At 38.5% G+C, this 22,835-nt stretch overlaps 2 protein-coding genes across 14 annotated transcripts; both read right to left on the bottom strand.

Annotated features, from left to right (window-relative positions):
• Positions 1 to 203: 203 nt before the first annotated feature.
• LOC145643295 (peroxisomal succinyl-coenzyme A thioesterase-like) lies at positions 204 to 6,664 on the bottom strand. Of its 7 annotated transcripts, none has more exons than XR_014125914.1 (9): positions 6,532 to 6,664; positions 6,132 to 6,334; positions 5,753 to 5,852; positions 5,286 to 5,476; positions 4,815 to 4,978; positions 3,933 to 4,052; positions 3,746 to 3,828; positions 2,511 to 2,626; positions 589 to 727 (listed from the first exon to the last, which is right to left on the bottom strand). XR_014125914.1 is itself a non-coding variant. In XM_081722961.1 (8 exons), the coding sequence occupies exons 1-8, from the start codon at positions 6,585 to 6,587 to the stop codon at positions 2,623 to 2,625; spliced, it is 921 nt and encodes a 306-aa protein (XP_081579087.1). In that variant the 5' UTR covers positions 6,588 to 6,664; the 3' UTR covers positions 2,351 to 2,622. The 7 variants fall into 7 exon arrangements, 4 of the variants coding, with proteins under 4 accessions (XP_081579085.1, XP_081579088.1, XP_081579087.1 ...); XR_014125915.1 differs by lacking the exon at positions 589 to 727 and adding an exon at positions 852 to 1,812; XM_081722961.1 differs by lacking the exon at positions 589 to 727 and having other exon boundaries at positions 2,351 to 2,626.
• A 9,371-nt stretch (positions 6,665 to 16,035) lies between these two features.
• Positions 16,036 to 22,496, bottom strand: LOC118241645 (peroxisomal succinyl-coenzyme A thioesterase-like). Of its 7 annotated transcripts, none has more exons than XR_004776256.2 (9): positions 22,364 to 22,496; positions 21,964 to 22,166; positions 21,585 to 21,684; positions 21,118 to 21,308; positions 20,647 to 20,810; positions 19,765 to 19,884; positions 19,578 to 19,660; positions 18,343 to 18,458; positions 16,421 to 16,559 (listed from the first exon to the last, which is right to left on the bottom strand). XR_004776256.2 is itself a non-coding variant. In XM_035527880.2 (8 exons), the coding sequence occupies exons 1-8, from the start codon at positions 22,417 to 22,419 to the stop codon at positions 18,455 to 18,457; spliced, it is 921 nt and encodes a 306-aa protein (XP_035383773.1). In that variant the 5' UTR covers positions 22,420 to 22,496; the 3' UTR covers positions 18,183 to 18,454. The 7 variants fall into 7 exon arrangements, 4 of the variants coding, with proteins under 4 accessions (XP_035383772.1, XP_081578605.1, XP_035383773.1 ...); XR_004776257.2 differs by lacking the exon at positions 16,421 to 16,559 and adding an exon at positions 16,684 to 17,644; XM_035527880.2 differs by lacking the exon at positions 16,421 to 16,559 and having other exon boundaries at positions 18,183 to 18,458.
• Positions 22,497 to 22,835: the final 339 nt, after the last annotated feature.

Below are 22,835 nucleotides of genomic sequence, written 5' to 3' on the forward strand. Positions count from 1 at the left end.
TTCTTTCTTGCTAGTCATTTTGTTTTATTTCTTCATAAGACTTTCCAGTTCCTTCTTAGTGCCTATTCCCTCTAATAGAATTAAGCTATGGGGTGTCTTTCCTTCTTCTATTTTCTGCTTTACTGATTTATTCCACATAATCTTATTTGATGAAATGATGGAGTGGAATGATAAAATAAATCAAATGGAATAAAACAAAAATAAACAATAAAAATAAAAAGTTTTATTTATTTAAATAAATGTGACTAATTATAAACCAACATTTGAATTTATATTATTAATTTATGTTAATCTGCATAACAAGGTATTAACAAGGTGTTTCATGTGCATTATTACAATTTATAATGCAATTATTAGTGATTTTCACAAAACATACCTTGATTCATATACTGATACAGGTCATAGTGTATAAATTCTATTTTATAGTGAATAAACCATTTACCATTTTTTATTTGGGCTTTACCAAACTAAGAACAAGACCTTACTTAAGTATTCCAAAAATAGTATTACTGAAAAATCACAGGTATCATACTACAATTTTTTCTTCTAAAATGATTTGAGAGGTTTTCTCTACACAAATACTCATCCATACAAATAATGTACCACTACAGTTCTGCCTGTGAAGTTGCATGATACAGATGTTGCTGTAGAAAGGCCAGAGGTTTTTCCCATGAGTCCTCTTGGGCATCTGCATGTGGCTTGGCCTATCCACCCCAGAGCATGAGTACTGTGATCATACACACACACGCACACAAATCAGAAAGCAAGATCTGTCTTTTTTATAATAATAATAAAAAATATATATCTCTCAGCATGAACAAGTGTAATATTAAAAGGTGTGTATGTATGTATGTGTTGTATCTAAGGGAAATGGACCATGTGTTACACTTATCATGAGATGATGCCTAACCTAACCATAACCATATGTACAGATTATATTTGGGTCAGTTTATTAAGAGATTATGAGGTCAGGTTAGTCAATTAGTCAATCAAACTCATCCACAAGACACCTAATATCACCTCAAATCTACATTCTACTCATTAACACCAGAAAAAGATCTCTCCTTTGTATCTACATTTCAATCTACATTTTCTAGATTTGAAATGGTTCATGTGCAAAGTCATAACTCAAAACTGATCTGAACTCAGTTCAACTGTTCAACTCAGCTGTGCATTAGAGTTGCGATTTTGCACATGAGCTTTGAAATGTGGATTTTTTTGTATCTTGAATATTTAAATCTATAGCCCTCCTCAACACTTTATTTTGTAGATGCATTTTAAACAGGTTTTATACAGACACTGGGCCTATCTTGTCATACACATTTTTCCAGCTACCCTCTACGATGTTCACATCCTGTTTTTATCACAGGTTCACTGCTGAGTGGATATTATTTGGTTGTTGTGCCATTCTTACAACATCCAAATACACTGACATGGAAGTGGCACAGTAGAGACTCTTGTGCTGCTTCAGGTTTACCAGGCACAGCAGTGTTGTGGGGGGATTTATACATCAGTGCCAGTGCTGAGTTAAGAGGGTATTCCACCATACAAAAATACACAGCTAACAGGGGTTCTATGGTCAAAAACTGACCAGAAAAGGCTAGAGGATGGGGGAACTTCTGAAACAAGACCAAGGGCTATAGACCTTAGTGGTCCACTTACAAAGTGTTTCTAATAAAGTGATTGGTAAGTGTATACTAAGATGCTGGTTTATTTCCAACCCACTTTGTGACTTAGAAGAAGCATTTTGACCCAATGACTGACATAAGGATTGATTCCCATAATGTGTCTTGGCGAGGGGTCTCAGTGTATCTGTGTGGAAGACAGCTAGCTAGGCAGGTTAACCAAAGACAACCTGGCTTCACAACTAATTTACATGAAATTGAGAAAATCCAGGTTTATCACTTTGTTGATTCAATGTGTATGTATTAGTAAATGGGCTAACATATAACCTATCATATAACTGGTATGAAAATTACTCTAGGTTACATAATATTTTTTAATCTTGGTTATGGCCTTCTATGGAAATACTGGACAAATGGCATTCCTTATTGAAAAGAGGACCCAGAGTTTTTTGGGTTCAAAATGGTGTGAATGTGTATTATAACAGACATGTGGCAATGGATGCTATGTAACTTAAATCTGAATCTTGTTATAACAAGTAAAGTAATATATTGTGTTGTCCTATGGGTTATGTATGTGTGTTATAGAATTGTAAATGATGTACACAGGTGTGATCACAGGTACATCTTCAGTAATATCCAGAGTGGACCAGTTCTGATCATCACCACCAACCACTAAGGGCCACCGAGTGTCGCAGGGCGAGGGGCAGGATGCACAGACTCCCATGACGTGGACGAACATTTATTTACATATAACGACTTCGGCACTCACACGTATTACACACGATAAACACAAATCCGATTAACAATTGACGAAAAGAATATTAACACGTTACATCAACAATGACCAACACTCTGCACACTTCAACACGGGGTTTAAGTACATACAAACAAATAAGGTGCAGGTGTGTGCAGGTGTGGCCACAAACAGATCCTCCCACTACACGTGGCTGGCCCAACCACTTGACTCGGGGGAGCGAGCGTTCCATGACACCTTTTTTTACCTAATACACAATTAAGAGAAGTGTACAGATTAATACATACAAATTATGCAATAACCCTGTGAAATAACTAAATCATTTTAATGATTAGTTTTTTTTCCCTTTCATTTTCAATGATTTGCACTTCGCCCATTTTCATTTAAATTAACATTACTTGTATCGCTTTATAAACTGTATGCCTTTCGTACCATGTTACAAAGGTATTTTTAAAGTCGACTGAAGAACCAGTTTTTTTTAGTCCGATTTGCCTGAGAGTTGGAGTTATTCAACATGTTTCTCTATATAGTATGCTTCACATGAAATGAAGAATCACATTGCTTTATAGTCTCTGAATAAATCAGTTTATGCTCCATTGTGCAGGAACCCCACATGTAAGTGGCCATATTTATACTAGATTTAATACAGAATGTCTCATTTATCCAAGTGTTAGTCCACTAGGTGTTTGTATTCTTCAGAATATAAAGAATCACTGAAAAAAATAATTGATTGATTCTTTAAGCCATGTTTCAAACAAAATGATATCCAGTTAATTAGGTTTATTTACAGATGAGGACATGGCTTTCCTGGCTTTATCTATGGGAGAAGAATCACCATCTTTCATTTTCAGTTTAATCCCTGTTTTTAGTCATTTATAATTTAATACAATGCCTATTTGCCTTTTTGCATGCGCATACAAAATTCTACCTGCTACCTTTTTTGTTGTTTTCCTGCTATAACACCCCTGACGCACCATGTCTTTAGTTGAAGTAGTTGTTGGAGCAGCAATGTAACAAAGATTTCTGCACTGTTCCAGAACATAGTATATTTTAACTACATGACTGTATAATATTACACATTTTAAGATAAGTTTGTCACATTATTGTAGTAGGGCATTTTATTTGATTGCCTTCTTGGAGACAGAAATAATTACTTACTACAAGATATCAATGAACGGACACATCTAGATTTAAAAAACAAACATTTCACAAAAGGTACTGAAAATATGTTGCACTTTTATAAGTTTGGGATTTTTTTCTAATCATTAGCAACCCTAAAAGTAGAGGCTCAGGCTCATAACACACTCCCTCGTGTTCTATTGTTTAAATATATCCCATAATAATATGACATAAACTGAGTGCTTACTTCTTTAGGTCCTCAAAGGTTTCATTCAAAGACTTTTTGATGACTGGAATATGACTGCCACTGATGCACACACAACACTGGGGCTACACAAATACATGCACACATACACACACATAAAAGGTATTACAATTTGTGTCTCAGTGTTTGTATTATGCATGGTTATTTTGTGGCAGTACATGAAATTTACCTGAATGATTTTGGAGTAGACAATCATAGAGAGGGTGATACAGCCACCAAACGAGAGACCACACAGAGCCAACCTGTCCCTCCGCACCATGTCATGATTCTGCAGGATTTGATATGCTGTCTACAGGACATACACACACACACAGACACACACACACACACACACACACACAAACACACACCCACACAAACACACACCCACACACACACACACAGACACACACCCACACACACACACACACCCACACACACACACAGAGACAAACTTTCATTCCAATTGGCAAATGTTCAGTCATCAGAATCAATCTATTTATGTTACGAAGACAGGAAACCAAAAACTTGAACCAACAGCATGAACGCTGCATTTAAATGCATGTTATCCAGATACTGAAATGTTAGAAATGTCAATGTTTGTTTGTTACCCTTAGAGGGCAAACTTCTTTTTGTTTGCATGCACACCACTTTAACTGAAGGCAAAAGGTTAGTGGTTGGACTCTGCTTGCTAGTATGTTTTTTACAGCCCTTTCACAACTCATTCATATGAAACCAGCTATGCTGGTCACATGGTCTGTGCTTACAAATCTATACCAAGAGACTATATGACATGCAGGTAAATCCATAAAAACACAATACCACAGAGCACTACAGCACAAAAAACAAACAAAGAACACTCAACACAGATTTATTGAATTAGGTGTTAGGTCTATGTTCCTAACACATAGTGTTTGTTTTCAGAACTGCATTCGGAATATCCTACATGAATAGTGCTGACAATATTTTTAAAGCATGTCCAAGTAAGACCAATTATTATCAGCCCAGAGAATCACATCTTGCTTCCATGTGTTGAATATGTGTGTCAAGGAAAGAGAACAAAGGGAATTACCTCAAAGTAATTGACATCAGCCTTTAGTTTTTTTAATTCACCAGGAGTCAGATACTCCAGCGCCATTGATGCAAAGCCATGTGATGCCAGGAGGGCGGCTCGATACTCCACCAGTCCACCACCCCCTCCCCACATATCCAGCACACCAGGGAATGGGCCAGGGCCTGGAGATACACACACACACACACAGACGATTCTGATTCTCGCTACTTGTGGCAATATGTATAATTCTGCTTCTTGGCCTTTGTGTATAAAAAGTGCTGTGACGTCTCAAATGACCAATTACATTACTATGAGGACTAACCTCATAGTTTTAGTTTTATGCAAAATTAAGTAAGCAACATGCACCAATTGTGCAATTAAATATGAAAAAAGGTATCATTTGTATCATGCACAGGGTCAGCAATTCTTAACAGTTTCTCTCACAGAGTAAATCTTTGCAAATGTGTTTGTATATGTTTTTGTTTGTACCTGGAGGTATGAACAAAGTTCCTCGAACACCTCTCTCTCTGATATCGAATCTTCGTACACCTGGAGCCATGTACCATCGCTCTATAACAAGGCTCTCTAATGGCGTGAGCTGAGTAAAACCCTGAGAAACATGTCCATCATGCACAGAAATGTGGAATACCAGTGGTGACAGGACATCTTTCTTTCGGAATCTAAATTAAATGAAGTGTAAATGCATGAATGGACAACAGAGAGGGAGGGAAAAAAGAAAGAAAAGCAAGTTATAAAAGGACTATTCATAGCTTCAGGCATTATATTATCAATGATTGTTAACCTAGAAAGACTCACGATTCTTCATATAAATACAACAGTCACACTTTCAACCTGCTGCTTTATGTGCAAACTAAAGTCATGATGTCCATCCTTGTGTATAGACCACTGAAGCCCCACACATAACTTATACACAGGTGTAGTGCAGTGTAGAAGACCTCAGTCCTGTTCGACTCCCTGGCACTGGCCGAAGACTCCACATCAGTCCCATGGCCTCCACACCTACATAGGTGCCGCTCAGACTGGCGTCCTTTGCCACTGCGTGCACACATGCGTCATACAAAAAGTCATAAATGTACTCAATCCTAATCATAAACGTAATTCACACGCAGCAGTCATTCACTGTCATTTCTGACACACGATATACATCAATGCCCCCAAACAACTTAATATTTTGCAGGGAGCATTTTCATACAATTTAAACCAGCTGTTTTTCACAACCTAAAAGACGTGTTTCGCTGGCTATGTAGCCAAGTGGGTATGTCATTTATTGTCACCATATGTAGCAAAACTGTTAATTAAAGTATAAATATTAACCGGTCACGGTGCCGTTGCCGTCGCTGACATAGTGTCCGAAGGCTTCCCAAAAATCCTTATCTTCTGACTGATGTACAGAGTGAAGTGTCACGTCTTGTTTTGGTCTTAAATTCCTCACGACGATCTGAAGCTTCTCGTCTACAAGTCCCCGCGTCGGCTTAATCGAAAGCAGTGGACATGCTCGGACCACGGTGCTCAACAACCTGAAAGGAGAAAAGCGAGACGTTTTAAGTGTTCGAGGAACTAATTTTTCACAAACAATTCGTCATTCTGTCAGAACTAAAGGTTTGGCCAACCAACGAGCTAACCAGTAGCATATAGATTGCACGTTGCACTGGATGCAACTTTATACAGGTAAAGCGCATTCAGGCAAATTCAAATTCAAAACTTCCACTCCTACCGCTTTATAGTCAACATTTTCACAAGTCGTCCTAATCGTCCCTGTATCTCCCACATAATGTGAGTGCTCCTACTTAAACTGAATTTCTACTGCTGTGGGTATGACAGTACAATGTCCCAACACGAACCTTCCGCGTTATGGACTGGGGGTGAAGCTGGACAGTTTACAAGTTCCTTTTGGTTTGACGTGATAGTGGTTAGCACGTTTGAGACACCCAACTGTAAAGGAGAAAACAGTCAGTGTCACCTCTCAAAAGCAAAACAACGTCTTGTACTGGACATGATCTATGCGCCTCAAATATATGGGCAGAGACCGACAAACATGTGGCAGATGGGTAGCTTGATACATGAACAGCAGGCTAAGACAAATCAGTGATGCTTGCCACAATAAAGCTAAGGCTAGACTGGTCAAATAATGAAGTCTCTTGGACTGTTCAGAACACATTTTAAAGGTGAATGATAGCCTGGACTTTAAGATTGTTAATGCAGATCAAAGCCAGTTATTGTCAGGTTCCACATGTGAGTGCCTTAGACAGATAAACTTTACCATTCCTGCTGAACTTCATAAGGTTGATACTGGAAAACTTGGGTCCCTGACAGAGCAGCAGCTCAATTCCATCTGTGCAACATGTACCACAGAACATCCCAATAACCTTGAAGATTGCTGTTAAGGATCAATTGACAGACATGAATGAAATGTTGCAGAGCCTATAGACTGGATTATCCACATGGTAATATTGAAAAGACTGTTGAATATTGAAAATAATATTGAATATTGAAAATAAATCTAAGACTGTAGCTGCAGTGACTGAGATAAAGCAACTGATTTCAGCTGCTACTCTCCTCTGCTACTATGTTGCATGCCAAACTAGACAAGCTCTAGGCAAGCAGGCATTGGGTACATGCTGCATACACTTCAGAGCTACAGGCTGAAGATGCTGTACAAGCCATGATCAGACATGTATCCCAGTTACTAAACAGGGCTCCCCCAAGAGTCTAAGATACATCCTATTCACAACACTGTGTGCTTGCAACAGGAGAAGTCGGACTTTGACCGCGTCTTTCAGTCAGACTACTGAGTGTCACAAATGTACCCACACAGATGTCTTTATAATCCGTTTGTTAGAAGAACCAGGGTTCACAGTATCTACATTGCAAAGATTTACCACTTTGTTTGTTATCCAAAATACCAGTGGTATAAAAATTGGGTTAAATGATCAATATTATTTTCAATATTATTTAATAATTATTACATTATTTTTGTGCAAATGTTAAGCATACATACCTTTGTAAGAAAGGACTTTGGGGAAGGACATTGGAGAAAGGTTTGTATGTAGGGCCAAGTTGTAACAGCCCGAGTGCCACTGGGCAAAGAGCAGAATGTATAGACTCCCTCGACGGAGACAAACATTTATTAATATACGTGCCCACCCAACACAAGGTGGGCTAGGAGCTGCCAACAAGAGAGGTCTCTCAGTTCATGTTCATATTCGTGTTATGTTTGTAATCTGTTGTCCGTGTTCACCTACCTGGGCTTCTGTGATTGCCGATATGTTCAGCCTTCGTGTGTGTATAATAAATGTCTGTCTAGGTCAAGAGAGCCTGTGAGTCCTGCTCCTTGCACTGCGGCACTCAGGCCGTTACACAAGTCCAGTTAGAAGGTCAGATAGCAGAGCTGAGAAGTGTCTAGGATTCCTTGTAAGCACATCTTGTATTACAAAATGAAATGGAGCTGAAGCTATATACAAGCTTGAGCATATCGTTAAATCAGAGTTTCAGGTAAAACCGTCAGCCCAAATGTAAAGGGTTGTCCCTGGACTCCAACAATCACACTTTTGACATTGCACACAAACATACATTGCACCAATACAAATATCCCCATACCCACATTTACACTATTTTTCATGTGGAGGGGTAAAATGTAGGTGATGTTAATATTAGTCCCAAAGAAGTGCAGACTGCTTGTCACCAAGCCATAGTCATTTCATATCTGGGTGGCCCCTGCATTGAGCTCAAAGAGATGAATCTACTCAAAGCCCTAGTACTGGTTATTTCCCATAATGCATAGCCAGGCCGGTAATGCTGACATTTCAATTCCTGCATTGGGATTTTTGTCTTCAGCATCACTATCAGCTTTTTAGTTACTGAAATACATGCTCAGTGAGCTTGGAACTTAGTCGTGGACTTGGGCCAGTGAAGAGAATTTCATTTTTGACCATGAAAACTGCCACTCTTGCTTCAGCAATAAGCTCCTGTCCTGCCAAAGTTGAAGCACTCTTGACACAGATGCTTCTGTAGACTTCAAATCTCTTCCTGTTGCTGCTGTTAGGTTACCAGTAAAGAGATACATCATATACAGAGATTTGTAATGGTAGACATACGCTACTTTTCTGTCTTTGTTAAGTATCTCTTTCAATTACCCTGGTACTAGTTGATCTACTTTCATCTTTCCACAAGACATTTTCATATCAGGCCTTTTTTGCTCTTAATGTTTACTGTATATATATATATATATATATATATATATATATATATATATATATATATATATATATATATATACAGCTTTTAGCTCAGTAATCTGATTTTGCAGTGCATGTATACCCTTACTCTGATTTCTTTTGGATTTTCCAGTCTGAGTATACACGCAAATATAGCCAGTGCTGTTATGGAAGTGGCTAGCAGAATTAAATTCAACACATGTGAAATGGTTATCAAAAAAGGTTTGGGGAAACTCTGAAATACAGTACATGCTCGAGGAAACGAAGGAATTTGAATTGTGCACTACTAATGACCATTAGTAACCATACAAATATGAAAAAAAAGAACCATATTTGCCCGTAAAGTGTGTCCATGTTAACAAAACTCCGCAGCAGGAAGTTTGAAGTTTGCGTCACATCATTCCATGAGATTATTCGCTGGTTGCAAAGCAGAAATCCAATTATTGCTTGATTTATGTAAGCCCAGAGTTTTCCCATTATCTGAATACCCAAGCACAATCTAAATGCATTGATCGGATTACTGACCAAATATGATTTTCTGCAGTTATCAGATTATTAAGTGCATGTATTTGCACTTACTGTTTGATATTGTTTGTGAATTTTCTGCAAGTTCAAGTTCCATTGTGATTCCGTGTGTGATGGTTCATGTAACAAATGGTTAAAAAAGGGGAAAAAAGCAAATGCAAAGACTCAAAGAGTAAAAAGAAACATACAGAGGAGCAGAGAATCAGCGGGTGAAACAGAAAGCCTGTCATCCAGAAGAACATACATATTTATCTGTGATGAGGAGCCTCATCTCAATCTGCCAGATTCTGCCAGATCATCAACATTGCCAGATACATGCATACAGGACAAAGTGGGGATAGACCATTAGGCTGGAAGAAAGAGTAGACTTATCTATGGATCTAAAATATACATTCATTAACTTCTTAAAGGTAAAAAGAGCTAGAGAGGAGTGATTACCTGTGGTTGTTACCAGCTTTGATGGATGAGCTGAAATAGTCAGCACTACACTGAATGGCAAAGAGATGGCAAGTTGTAAAAAGTGAATCACAACAAAACAAATGGAAGCACAAATGGAAATCTCCTTTTTTTTGGTGTATTTTACAGAGGATATTATTTATTAACAATCATATTGGTGTAATGTCTTCAGGAGTGACCCACAATAATGACAAAAAAAAGCTAGATAAATAATCTGAACAAACAGAAGAAACATACAACCGACTTTCCAAACTGTCTGATACAAAGGCAAAACCCACACCCAACAAAAACGGCAGTCACTCCCTACCACAAGTATCCAACATCAAAGTACCAAACAAAACAATATTTACACACTTTTTACAATATCGGTGTGTACACACACACACACACACATACACACACACACATCTTTCCATAACAATATCTTTGTGAAGACAGGTGCAAAGTTGGTTCGCGCAGGCTTGCAGACGACAAGAGGGTGAAACTCCGTCTGGCCCAGATGCCTTCTTCACTTTTTGTTTTTTGAAGAGGTGTCGCACATCTTCCTTGCAGATCTTCAGGGCAGGCTGAGTGGGTAGCTGGGTGCTGATGAGGTGTGGATTGTGGTCACACAATAGTTGTGTGGTACCTGGCTTTTGAAACCGGCAGTAGAATGTGTTAAGGTCGTTAGCCAGCTGACAATCACCCATTGTCTGGGGGGTGTCATTCCTAAATCCCCAGTCAGCTAGTTGTTAAGTTACATATTCAAATATAAAATGAAGATACAGACTTCAGAATTAGTTCAAGAGAATAGCTGGTCTGTCTTTTATTGCAAGTTAACGTTAACAAGCATTATTGAGGCATCCTCCAGAGAATTTCTAACAACCAAACAAAGAACCCACATTTGTATACATTGGTCAGAATCAATTATGTATTCACCCCAGCATTTTACATACTAGGGTTTGCATTTGTCACCATTACATCCAAACCATACATTAGTCAACATATGCAAACTGACATTCAACACGCACCCCAGTTGAAACCCATTACCACCACATTCCAAAAGAGGACTTCTCTTGACCTTATCCTAAAGAACCATCCTATATCCTATACGTTCAAATATCTTACCCTGAGGTCCACCAAAGCCTACCCAGGATCCTTTGCTAAAGCCTGCACAGGCCTCTAAAGAGGCCTTTATGTTTTACTTTGTTAATATGTCTAATGCAATGTTTGACTTTGTGTCAAGAACCAATCTACTATTTTTATGCTACTCTTTTCAAACATTTTAACATGTTTTTAACCACATATAGAGTCTATTTGTAGGGTTGGCATGATTATACATATCCCAATATGTATAATGTACTTCATGGAAAATTTAATACTGTGTGTAGCTACACTAAGTTAACTCTGTTATTGATAGTGTCAACACATTGATGTGAGGAGAACACCACATGAACAGTTATAAAGGAATACGTAAAGGTACATGTGTTCCACTTACTAATGCTAAGCTACGACTTCTAACAAGTCGAGCAATCTCCTGCCGTTTCTGCTTTTCCTATAATTACATAATATATAGATGGTTTTTAACTAAATAACATAAGCACATGAAAATGTGAATATATAAGTGAACAAAAGTAAACAGACATATATGAACAAATAAAAATGAACAAAATGAACAAAATAAACACTTGATAAAGCTCATCTCATTCCCCCCACTCCACAGTATAAAAACCCATACTGTGCATTTATGAGACTGCTAAAGATGGAGGCCACACCCTGGAAACTGAGGCAGAAGGATTAGCCTCCAGATGAATCATTAGTTCTGACCATACATCAAGGGACATGTGGACTTAGGGTTCCACAAGGAGCTCAAGTCAGTACCACGTGAGTGCCTGCCTTAGGTTGACCCAGTGTACACCCAGGATCCTAGATGTGCTCGGTCACAAGACTTCCTCAATTGACTATCATCACTCACTCATTACTCAGGCAATGTCAGCCCATTGGCTAGATTTTCCATACCAATTGCCCACCAATAAGGCACTCCCCCATCCTGTCCATTCACCAACCCATAATAACCTGTGCCCATCCAGTCCCCTTGATCAAATCAGTAAATCAGCAGTCTGTCATGTGCAAAGTGGAACAAGGTAAACTTATGAACCATATGAAGTGAATAAGTGAAACTTTCATAGCTAAAATAAACACAAAGAACAATATTACACTAAGTAGCAAAAGCTCAGTTCAGAGCATAACATGGGTCAAAATGACACAAAATCATCAAGGGTATCAAGACCCCTGCCAACCTGAAATGAATATTCAGATGCAGGTGTGACGTAGCAGGGTACCTGCGTTCCATATACTGGTGGCATCACTATACCTTGATAAGCAACAAACATCTGAGATGATAGTGACTTATCAACTTCTCTCACAGCTAGACCTCTGATACACGTAATAGCACAACACCCACATAATGCAAGCAAGGCCATCCCTACCACTACACTCGAAAAGACACTTAAAATGATATGTTTCCATTTTCCAAACATTGAATCCAACCATCCAGTAATACTGTTATTAATACCAAAATTCGCAGCTAATTCATTGTGCAATGACTCGAATTTAGACAATGCTCTTGTAACAGATCCATCAGGTGCTGTATTGATTGAAATAAATATACAACATGATTCACCAAACAACACAAACACCACCTGTTTCAGCCAACAGCATATCCAAAGCCACCCTTTATGCCAAGCCATTAAATAGGAGGCTTATAATTATTCAGCCACAGCTGACAAAGCATAATGGGTGTAATTAATAAACCATTGTTGATTATAAGAAATATAGTTAATCCAGTCAACATTCTTATTAATAGTAACCCAGCAAAACAAGGAAGACTCAAAGCCTGCATCTGGCCTTAAATTCATCTGGTACTCCTCTAAGAATCCCAGTGGCATCTATGCATACCTTATCAACAACACTATGTAATACCACAGCAAACTTATGAATAGGATGATTATTGTGTCCTTTCAATGCACTCTCAGTGACAGAAATCATAGAAAAGGGAATTTCTAACGTCACCCTTGCGCAAAGACTTGTCCATCCTACTACCAATGTTATATACAGCTTGTCATGGCTACATACCCAAACAAAATCTGGTACGATCACCCCTCAATACAATAAGAGGATGGTCAGTTTGTTATATAACAATTAAATGACCACTAGCATTAAAATACCTCAAAATGTTCGACTGGCATGATTCACAACCAAAATCCTTTTACACAAACCTGTGAAATTTTCATATACTGTGACCAGATCCTCCTGTAGAATAAAACAATGAGGAAATATAATTGAATTGGTCCATACTGCCCTCACATCAGATCGATTTTCATCAATGATGCGGTATGGCTCTGGGGAAAGAATAGTGTTTTATTGTTCAATAAACGTTTGAGAGGATGACATATTTTTCATGGTTTTAACAAAGTGTGAGCTACCTCTGTACAGTAAACACCTTAATGGACAAGGTTTATGATCATTACAGTCAGTGGAATTAAAGGGAAGAGGCCATATCATTGGCTGGGATCTACTTTTAGCACACACAATACAATTATCTGTTGTTATGGTCCGGGCTGTATAACTGGCATGTGACGGCCATACATTATCAGTGTGTATGGATGCATTAACCACTAACTGCTCCCTGAAGACTTCATGCAAGTTTCTTAAAGAGTGAATAACACTCCGTTTATTCTGTCCTAGTCCTTTTACTATTGTGGCATTGATCGAATGTGATATGTTAGTGCCTCTTAATCCTATCACAGGTGTGTGATTGACACATGTACGCAAATTTTCCCCTACTTAACCTTATCCGGTTGTTGATAAAAACAAGTGGGGTTGCAATAACAAAATCAATCAAGACACATATGGAACCTCAAAATCCATACAGTCCTGCATGATGAAATGGATACCACAGAAGCGTAGTCATTGTTTTGGTCCCAAACATTTTCTAAGTTCAATGCAGCTCTGGTAGTCAGCGAAGCAGTATGGGCGGCGCTTGGCTCACACCCTTACTGTGTTGTCAACGTAGGTTGGTGATCGGATGACTGCTTCCCAGCCATTGCCATAGACTCTAAAAATCTAATGGAAATTGTTAATCAGAAGCTTCTGAGTGTTCAGACGGTATTGCTTGATGTGTAAGATTTCTAGTCACTAGCTTGAAAATCACACTTGATCCCAGATCTTTTGCTTGTCCATCTTTTGTAGTTATCAGTGACACATGTGGACTGGCATTGCTAGATTTTGTGTACTGATGGCCAGCTCTAGCAGCTCAGTAAATTTTAATATTTGTGTTCCCAGAGAAATCTTGTGTCCTGATCTGCTCATTGGACAGGGAAGGTGATCGCCTTCTGGTTCAATCACTGAGTGTGTGGCACCTGTATCTACCAAGAACAGAGATTTTTGCAGACCGTTAACTGAAACTTGCACTTTGGGCTACTCTACCGATGAGGATGAAGTTACCAATTCCAAGTGCACCCCCTTAGGGCCCCTGGGCACCTGCAATACCATCCTTCAATGGGGCATGTGCAGCTTATATGTCCAGGTTGCCCACACGTCCGGCAATATATCTGAGGTCTCTGATCTTGCTGTCCTTTTATTAATTTTGGAACTTGTTGATTTCTACCTTGCTGGTACACACCATTTGGTGGCATGTTGACAGGTCTCTTTGTTCTCTACCTCTTTGTCTTTGCAGCTTGAGAGATGGTGTCACTTGGATGGGGCATTACTGGGGTCTCAATTTGTGGCTTAACTATTACAGCAGTTACAGTTGTTGCATCTTCTGTTTTCTTCTTTCTTTTTCAGTTAAACCTAAAAATTCTTCCTATGCATCTTGCACTTCTTGAGGCAGGTTTTTCTTGAGCATCATTTGAAAGTGTATTTGATTCATTTCATTTTGATTCCATGATGACCATTTCCTCCAGCCACTTTCTTTGAAAGGTATTGATGTACTCATTGACACATGTTCCTGACTTCAGTTCCATGTTTTCTAGCTGACTGGGATCCATCTTTGATGGAAATTCTTGTCTACTAGCATCCCACATCTTGTTTCTGTGTGGGTCGAATGGAATATCATCCCATCCATTCTTGATTTGGTTCTCCATTGGTGCCATTGAGAAAATATTTTCCATCCATCATTTTCCAACTGTTTGTGACAAGATAGCTTTTATATCTCCAATATGCAATTGATGTGTTTCCTTCAAAGGCTGTAATCCATCTTTGACCTCCACTATTGAAGTTTGGCAGTTGCTCAATCAGTCCTTTTAAACCCATAAATGACCATGGCACATAAGTGTGTTTGTGCCCTTTATATAATAATGAACATGCTGTAACTGGATATTTCTGTGCTAATCTTGCAGATCATCTGGGTGGTTGTTCATCTTCACCATCACTGTTTTCTTCAATAAAGTCCATTACATTTTCTTCCTGTATTCGGTATTCGGACCTCAGTTTTTTCTTTAGCTTTTTCTCTTCCCTTCCAGCAATCTTCTTGGTCATCGCTGTTGCGAACGCTCTGAATTCTTGAAGCTCTTTTTCTCTTCCATGCTGTCTTTGAACTTTTTGTCCTTTTTGTTCTTCATGATGAGCTTTCACTTTATCCAACTCTCTCAACATACTTTCATGACTCCTCCTCACTTGCTTTTCCATTTTTTTCAACTCAGCTCTTTGTCTGATGTAACTCTCTGTCTTGGGGTATATGGGGGTGGTATCTCTTTCTGTAGTTGTAAATGTTGTTCACATTTCTCCTCTGCTTCACTCTTCTGCCTGTATTCCAGATCCTCTCATTGGCCATTGCTATTCTTTCTTGCTAGTCATTTTGTTTTATTTCTTCATAAGACTTTCCAGTTCCTTCTTAGTGCCTATTCCCTCTAATAGAATTAAGCTATGGGGTGTCTTTCCTTCTTCTATTTTCTGCTTTACTGATTTATTCCACATAATCTTATTTGATGAAATGATGGAGTGGAATGATAAAATAAATCAAATGGAATAAAACAAAAATAAACAATAAAAATAAAAAGTTTTATTTATTTAAATAAATGTGACTAATTATAAACCAACATTTGAATTTATATTATTAATTTATGTTAATCTGCATAACAAGGTATTAACAAGGTGTTTCATGTGCATTATTACAATTTATAATGCAATTATTAGTGATTTTCACAAAACATACCTTGATTCATATACTGATACAGGTCATAGTGTATAAATTCTATTTTATAGTGAATAAACCATTTACCATTTTTTATTTGGGCTTTACCAAACTAAGAACAAGACCTTACTTAAGTATTCCAAAAATAGTATTACTGAAAAATCACAGGTATCATACTACAATTTTTTCTTCTAAAATGATTTGAGAGGTTTTCTCTACACAAATACTCATCCATACAAATAATGTACCACTACAGTTCTGCCTGTGAAGTTGCATGATACAGATGTTGCTGTAGAAAGGCCAGAGGTTTTTCCCATGAGTCCTCTTGGGCATCTGCATGTGGCTTGGCCTATCCACCCCAGAGCATGAGTACTGTGATCATACACACACACGCACACAAATCAGAAAGCAAGATCTGTCTTTTTTATAATAATAATAAAAAATATATATCTCTCAGCATGAACAAGTGTAATATTAAAAGGTGTGTATGTATGTATGTGTTGTATCTAAGGGAAATGGACCATGTGTTACACTTATCATGAGATGATGCCTAACCTAACCATAACCATATGTACAGATTATATTTGGGTCAGTTTATTAAGAGATTATGAGGTCAGGTTAGTCAATTAGTCAATCAAACTCATCCACAAGACACCTAATATCACCTCAAATCTACATTCTACTCATTAACACCAGAAAAAGATCTCTCCTTTGTATCTACATTTCAATCTACATTTTCTAGATTTGAAATGGTTCATGTGCAAAGTCATAACTCAAAACTGATCTGAACTCAGTTCAACTGTTCAACTCAGCTGTGCATTAGAGTTGCGATTTTGCACATGAGCTTTGAAATGTGGATTTTTTTGTATCTTGAATATTTAAATCTATAGCCCTCCTCAACACTTTATTTTGTAGATGCATTTTAAACAGGTTTTATACAGACACTGGGCCTATCTTGTCATACACATTTTTCCAGCTACCCTCTACGATGTTCACATCCTGTTTTTATCACAGGTTCACTGCTGAGTGGATATTATTTGGTTGTTGTGCCATTCTTACAACATCCAAATACACTGACATGGAAGTGGCACAGTAGAGACTCTTGTGCTGCTTCAGGTTTACCAGGCACAGCAGTGTTGTGGGGGGATTTATACATCAGTGCCAGTGCTGAGTTAAGAGGGTATTCCACCATACAAAAATACACAGCTAACAGGGGTTCTATGGTCAAAAACTGACCAGAAAAGGCTAGAGGATGGGGGAACTTCTGAAACAAGACCAAGGGCTATAGACCTTAGTGGTCCACTTACAAAGTGTTTCTAATAAAGTGATTGGTAAGTGTATACTAAGATGCTGGTTTATTTCCAACCCACTTTGTGACTTAGAAGAAGCATTTTGACCCAATGACTGACATAAGGATTGATTCCCATAATGTGTCTTGGCGAGGGGTCTCAGTGTATCTGTGTGGAAGACAGCTAGCTAGGCAGGTTAACCAAAGACAACCTGGCTTCACAACTAATTTACATGAAATTGAGAAAATCCAGGTTTATCACTTTGTTGATTCAATGTGTATGTATTAGTAAATGGGCTAACATATAACCTATCATATAACTGGTATGAAAATTACTCTAGGTTACATAATATTTTTTAATCTTGGTTATGGCCTTCTATGGAAATACTGGACAAATGGCATTCCTTATTGAAAAGAGGACCCAGAGTTTTTTGGGTTCAAAATGGTGTGAATGTGTATTATAACAGACATGTGGCAATGGATGCTATGTAACTTAAATCTGAATCTTGTTATAACAAGTAAAGTAATATATTGTGTTGTCCTATGGGTTATGTATGTGTGTTATAGAATTGTAAATGATGTACACAGGTGTGATCACAGGTACATCTTCAGTAATATCCAGAGTGGACCAGTTCTGATCATCACCACCAACCACTAAGGGCCACCGAGTGTCGCAGGGCGAGGGGCAGGATGCACAGACTCCCATGACGTGGACGAACATTTATTTACATATAACGACTTCGGCACTCACACGTATTACACACGATAAACACAAATCCGATTAACAATTGACGAAAAGAATATTAACACGTTACATCAACAATGACCAACACTCTGCACACTTCAACACGGGGTTTAAGTACATACAAACAAATAAGGTGCAGGTGTGTGCAGGTGTGGCCACAAACAGATCCTCCCACTACACGTGGCTGGCCCAACCACTTGACTCGGGGGAGCGAGCGTTCCATGACACCTTTTTTTACCTAATACACAATTAAGAGAAGTGTACAGATTAATACATACAAATTATGCAATAACCCTGTGAAATAACTAAATCATTTTAATGATTAGTTTTTTTTCCCTTTCATTTTCAATGATTTGCACTTCGCCCATTTTCATTTAAATTAACATTACTTGTATCGCTTTATAAACTGTATGCCTTTCGTACCATGTTACAAAGGTATTTTTAAAGTCGACTGAAGAACCAGTTTTTTTTAGTCCGATTTGCCTGAGAGTTGGAGTTATTCAACATGTTTCTCTATATAGTATGCTTCACATGAAATGAAGAATCACATTGCTTTATAGTCTCTGAATAAATCAGTTTATGCTCCATTGTGCAGGAACCCCACATGTAAGTGGCCATATTTATACTAGATTTAATACAGAATGTCTCATTTATCCAAGTGTTAGTCCACTAGGTGTTTGTATTCTTCAGAATATAAAGAATCACTGAAAAAAATAATTGATTGATTCTTTAAGCCATGTTTCAAACAAAATGATATCCAGTTAATTAGGTTTATTTACAGATGAGGACATGGCTTTCCTGGCTTTATCTATGGGAGAAGAATCACCATCTTTCATTTTCAGTTTAATCCCTGTTTTTAGTCATTTATAATTTAATACAATGCCTATTTGCCTTTTTGCATGCGCATACAAAATTCTACCTGCTACCTTTTTTGTTGTTTTCCTGCTATAACACCCCTGACGCACCATGTCTTTAGTTGAAGTAGTTGTTGGAGCAGCAATGTAACAAAGATTTCTGCACTGTTCCAGAACATAGTATATTTTAACTACATGACTGTATAATATTACACATTTTAAGATAAGTTTGTCACATTATTGTAGTAGGGCATTTTATTTGATTGCCTTCTTGGAGACAGAAATAATTACTTACTACAAGATATCAATGAACGGACACATCTAGATTTAAAAAACAAACATTTCACAAAAGGTACTGAAAATATGTTGCACTTTTATAAGTTTGGGATTTTTTTCTAATCATTAGCAACCCTAAAAGTAGAGGCTCAGGCTCATAACACACTCCCTCGTGTTCTATTGTTTAAATATATCCCATAATAATATGACATAAACTGAGTGCTTACTTCTTTAGGTCCTCAAAGGTTTCATTCAAAGACTTTTTGATGACTGGAATATGACTGCCACTGATGCACACACAACACTGGGGCTACACAAATACATGCACACATACACACACATAAAAGGTATTACAATTTGTGTCTCAGTGTTTGTATTATGCATGGTTATTTTGTGGCAGTACATGAAATTTACCTGAATGATTTTGGAGTAGACAATCATAGAGAGGGTGATACAGCCACCAAACGAGAGACCACACAGAGCCAACCTGTCCCTCCGCACCATGTCATGATTCTGCAGGATTTGATATGCTGTCTACAGGACATACACACACACACAGACACACACACACACACACACACACACAAACACACACCCACACAAACACACACCCACACACACACACACAGACACACACCCACACACACACACACACCCACACACACACACAGAGACAAACTTTCATTCCAATTGGCAAATGTTCAGTCATCAGAATCAATCTATTTATGTTACGAAGACAGGAAACCAAAAACTTGAACCAACAGCATGAACGCTGCATTTAAATGCATGTTATCCAGATACTGAAATGTTAGAAATGTCAATGTTTGTTTGTTACCCTTAGAGGGCAAACTTCTTTTTGTTTGCATGCACACCACTTTAACTGAAGGCAAAAGGTTAGTGGTTGGACTCTGCTTGCTAGTATGTTTTTTACAGCCCTTTCACAACTCATTCATATGAAACCAGCTATGCTGGTCACATGGTCTGTGCTTACAAATCTATACCAAGAGACTATATGACATGCAGGTAAATCCATAAAAACACAATACCACAGAGCACTACAGCACAAAAAACAAACAAAGAACACTCAACACAGATTTATTGAATTAGGTGTTAGGTCTATGTTCCTAACACATAGTGTTTGTTTTCAGAACTGCATTCGGAATATCCTACATGAATAGTGCTGACAATATTTTTAAAGCATGTCCAAGTAAGACCAATTATTATCAGCCCAGAGAATCACATCTTGCTTCCATGTGTTGAATATGTGTGTCAAGGAAAGAGAACAAAGGGAATTACCTCAAAGTAATTGACATCAGCCTTTAGTTTTTTTAATTCACCAGGAGTCAGATACTCCAGCGCCATTGATGCAAAGCCATGTGATGCCAGGAGGGCGGCTCGATACTCCACCAGTCCACCACCCCCTCCCCACATATCCAGCACACCAGGGAATGGGCCAGGGCCTGGAGATACACACACACACACACAGACGATTCTGATTCTCGCTACTTGTGGCAATATGTATAATTCTGCTTCTTGGCCTTTGTGTATAAAAAGTGCTGTGACGTCTCAAATGACCAATTACATTACTATGAGGACTAACCTCATAGTTTTAGTTTTATGCAAAATTAAGTAAGCAACATGCACCAATTGTGCAATTAAATATGAAAAAAGGTATCATTTGTATCATGCACAGGGTCAGCAATTCTTAACAGTTTCTCTCACAGAGTAAATCTTTGCAAATGTGTTTGTATATGTTTTTGTTTGTACCTGGAGGTATGAACAAAGTTCCTCGAACACCTCTCTCTCTGATATCGAATCTTCGTACACCTGGAGCCATGTACCATCGCTCTATAACAAGGCTCTCTAATGGCGTGAGCTGAGTAAAACCCTGAGAAACATGTCCATCATGCACAGAAATGTGGAATACCAGTGGTGACAGGACATCTTTCTTTCGGAATCTAAATTAAATGAAGTGTAAATGCATGAATGGACAACAGAGAGGGAGGGAAAAAAGAAAGAAAAGCAAGTTATAAAAGGACTATTCATAGCTTCAGGCATTATATTATCAATGATTGTTAACCTAGAAAGACTCACGATTCTTCATATAAATACAACAGTCACACTTTCAACCTGCTGCTTTATGTGCAAACTAAAGTCATGATGTCCATCCTTGTGTATAGACCACTGAAGCCCCACACATAACTTATACACAGGTGTAGTGCAGTGTAGAAGACCTCAGTCCTGTTCGACTCCCTGGCACTGGCCGAAGACTCCACATCAGTCCCATGGCCTCCACACCTACATAGGTGCCGCTCAGACTGGCGTCCTTTGCCACTGCGTGCACACATGCGTCATACAAAAAGTCATAAATGTACTCAATCCTAATCATAAACGTAATTCACACGCAGCAGTCATTCACTGTCATTTCTGACACACGATATACATCAATGCCCCCAAACAACTTAATATTTTGCAGGGAGCATTTTCATACAATTTAAACCAGCTGTTTTTCACAACCTAAAAGACGTGTTTCGCTGGCTATGTAGCCAAGTGGGTATGTCATTTATTGTCACCATATGTAGCAAAACTGTTAATTAAAGTATAAATATTAACCGGTCACGGTGCCGTTGCCGTCGCTGACATAGTGTCCGAAGGCTTCCCAAAAATCCTTATCTTCTGACTGATGTACAGAGTGAAGTGTCACGTCTTGTTTTGGTCTTAAATTCCTCACGACGATCTGAAGCTTCTCGTCTACAAGTCCCCGCGTCGGCTTAATCGAAAGCAGTGGACATGCTCGGACCACGGTGCTCAACAACCTGAAAGGAGAAAAGCGAGACGTTTTAAGTGTTCGAGGAACTAATTTTTCACAAACAATTCGTCATTCTGTCAGAACTAAAGGTTTGGCCAACCAACGAGCTAACCAGTAGCATATAGATTGCACGTTGCACTGGATGCAACTTTATACAGGTAAAGCGCATTCAGGCAAATTCAAATTCAAAACTTCCACTCCTACCGCTTTATAGTCAACATTTTCACAAGTCGTCCTAATCGTCCCTGTATCTCCCACATAATGTGAGTGCTCCTACTTAAACTGAATTTCTACTGCTGTGGGTATGACAGTACAATGTCCCAACACGAACCTTCCGCGTTATGGACTGGGGGTGAAGCTGGACAGTTTACAAGTTCCTTTTGGTTTGACGTGATAGTGGTTAGCACGTTTGAGACACCCAACTGTAAAGGAGAAAACAGTCAGTGTCACCTCTCAAAAGCAAAACAACGTCTTGTACTGGACATGATCTATGCGCCTCAAATATATGGGCAGAGACCGACAAACATGTGGCAGATGGGTAGCTTGATACATGAACAGCAGGCTAAGACAAATCAGTGATGCTTGCCACAATAAAGCTAAGGCTAGACTGGTCAAATAATGAAGTCTCTTGGACTGTTCAGAACACATTTTAAAGGTGAATGATAGCCTGGACTTT

This window comes from Electrophorus electricus, chromosome 11 (genome assembly GCF_041902795.1).
Source record: "Electrophorus electricus isolate QZ-2024a chromosome 11, ASM4190279v1, whole genome shotgun sequence".
Classification (NCBI taxonomy): Eukaryota; Metazoa; Chordata; class Actinopteri; order Gymnotiformes; family Gymnotidae; genus Electrophorus; species Electrophorus electricus.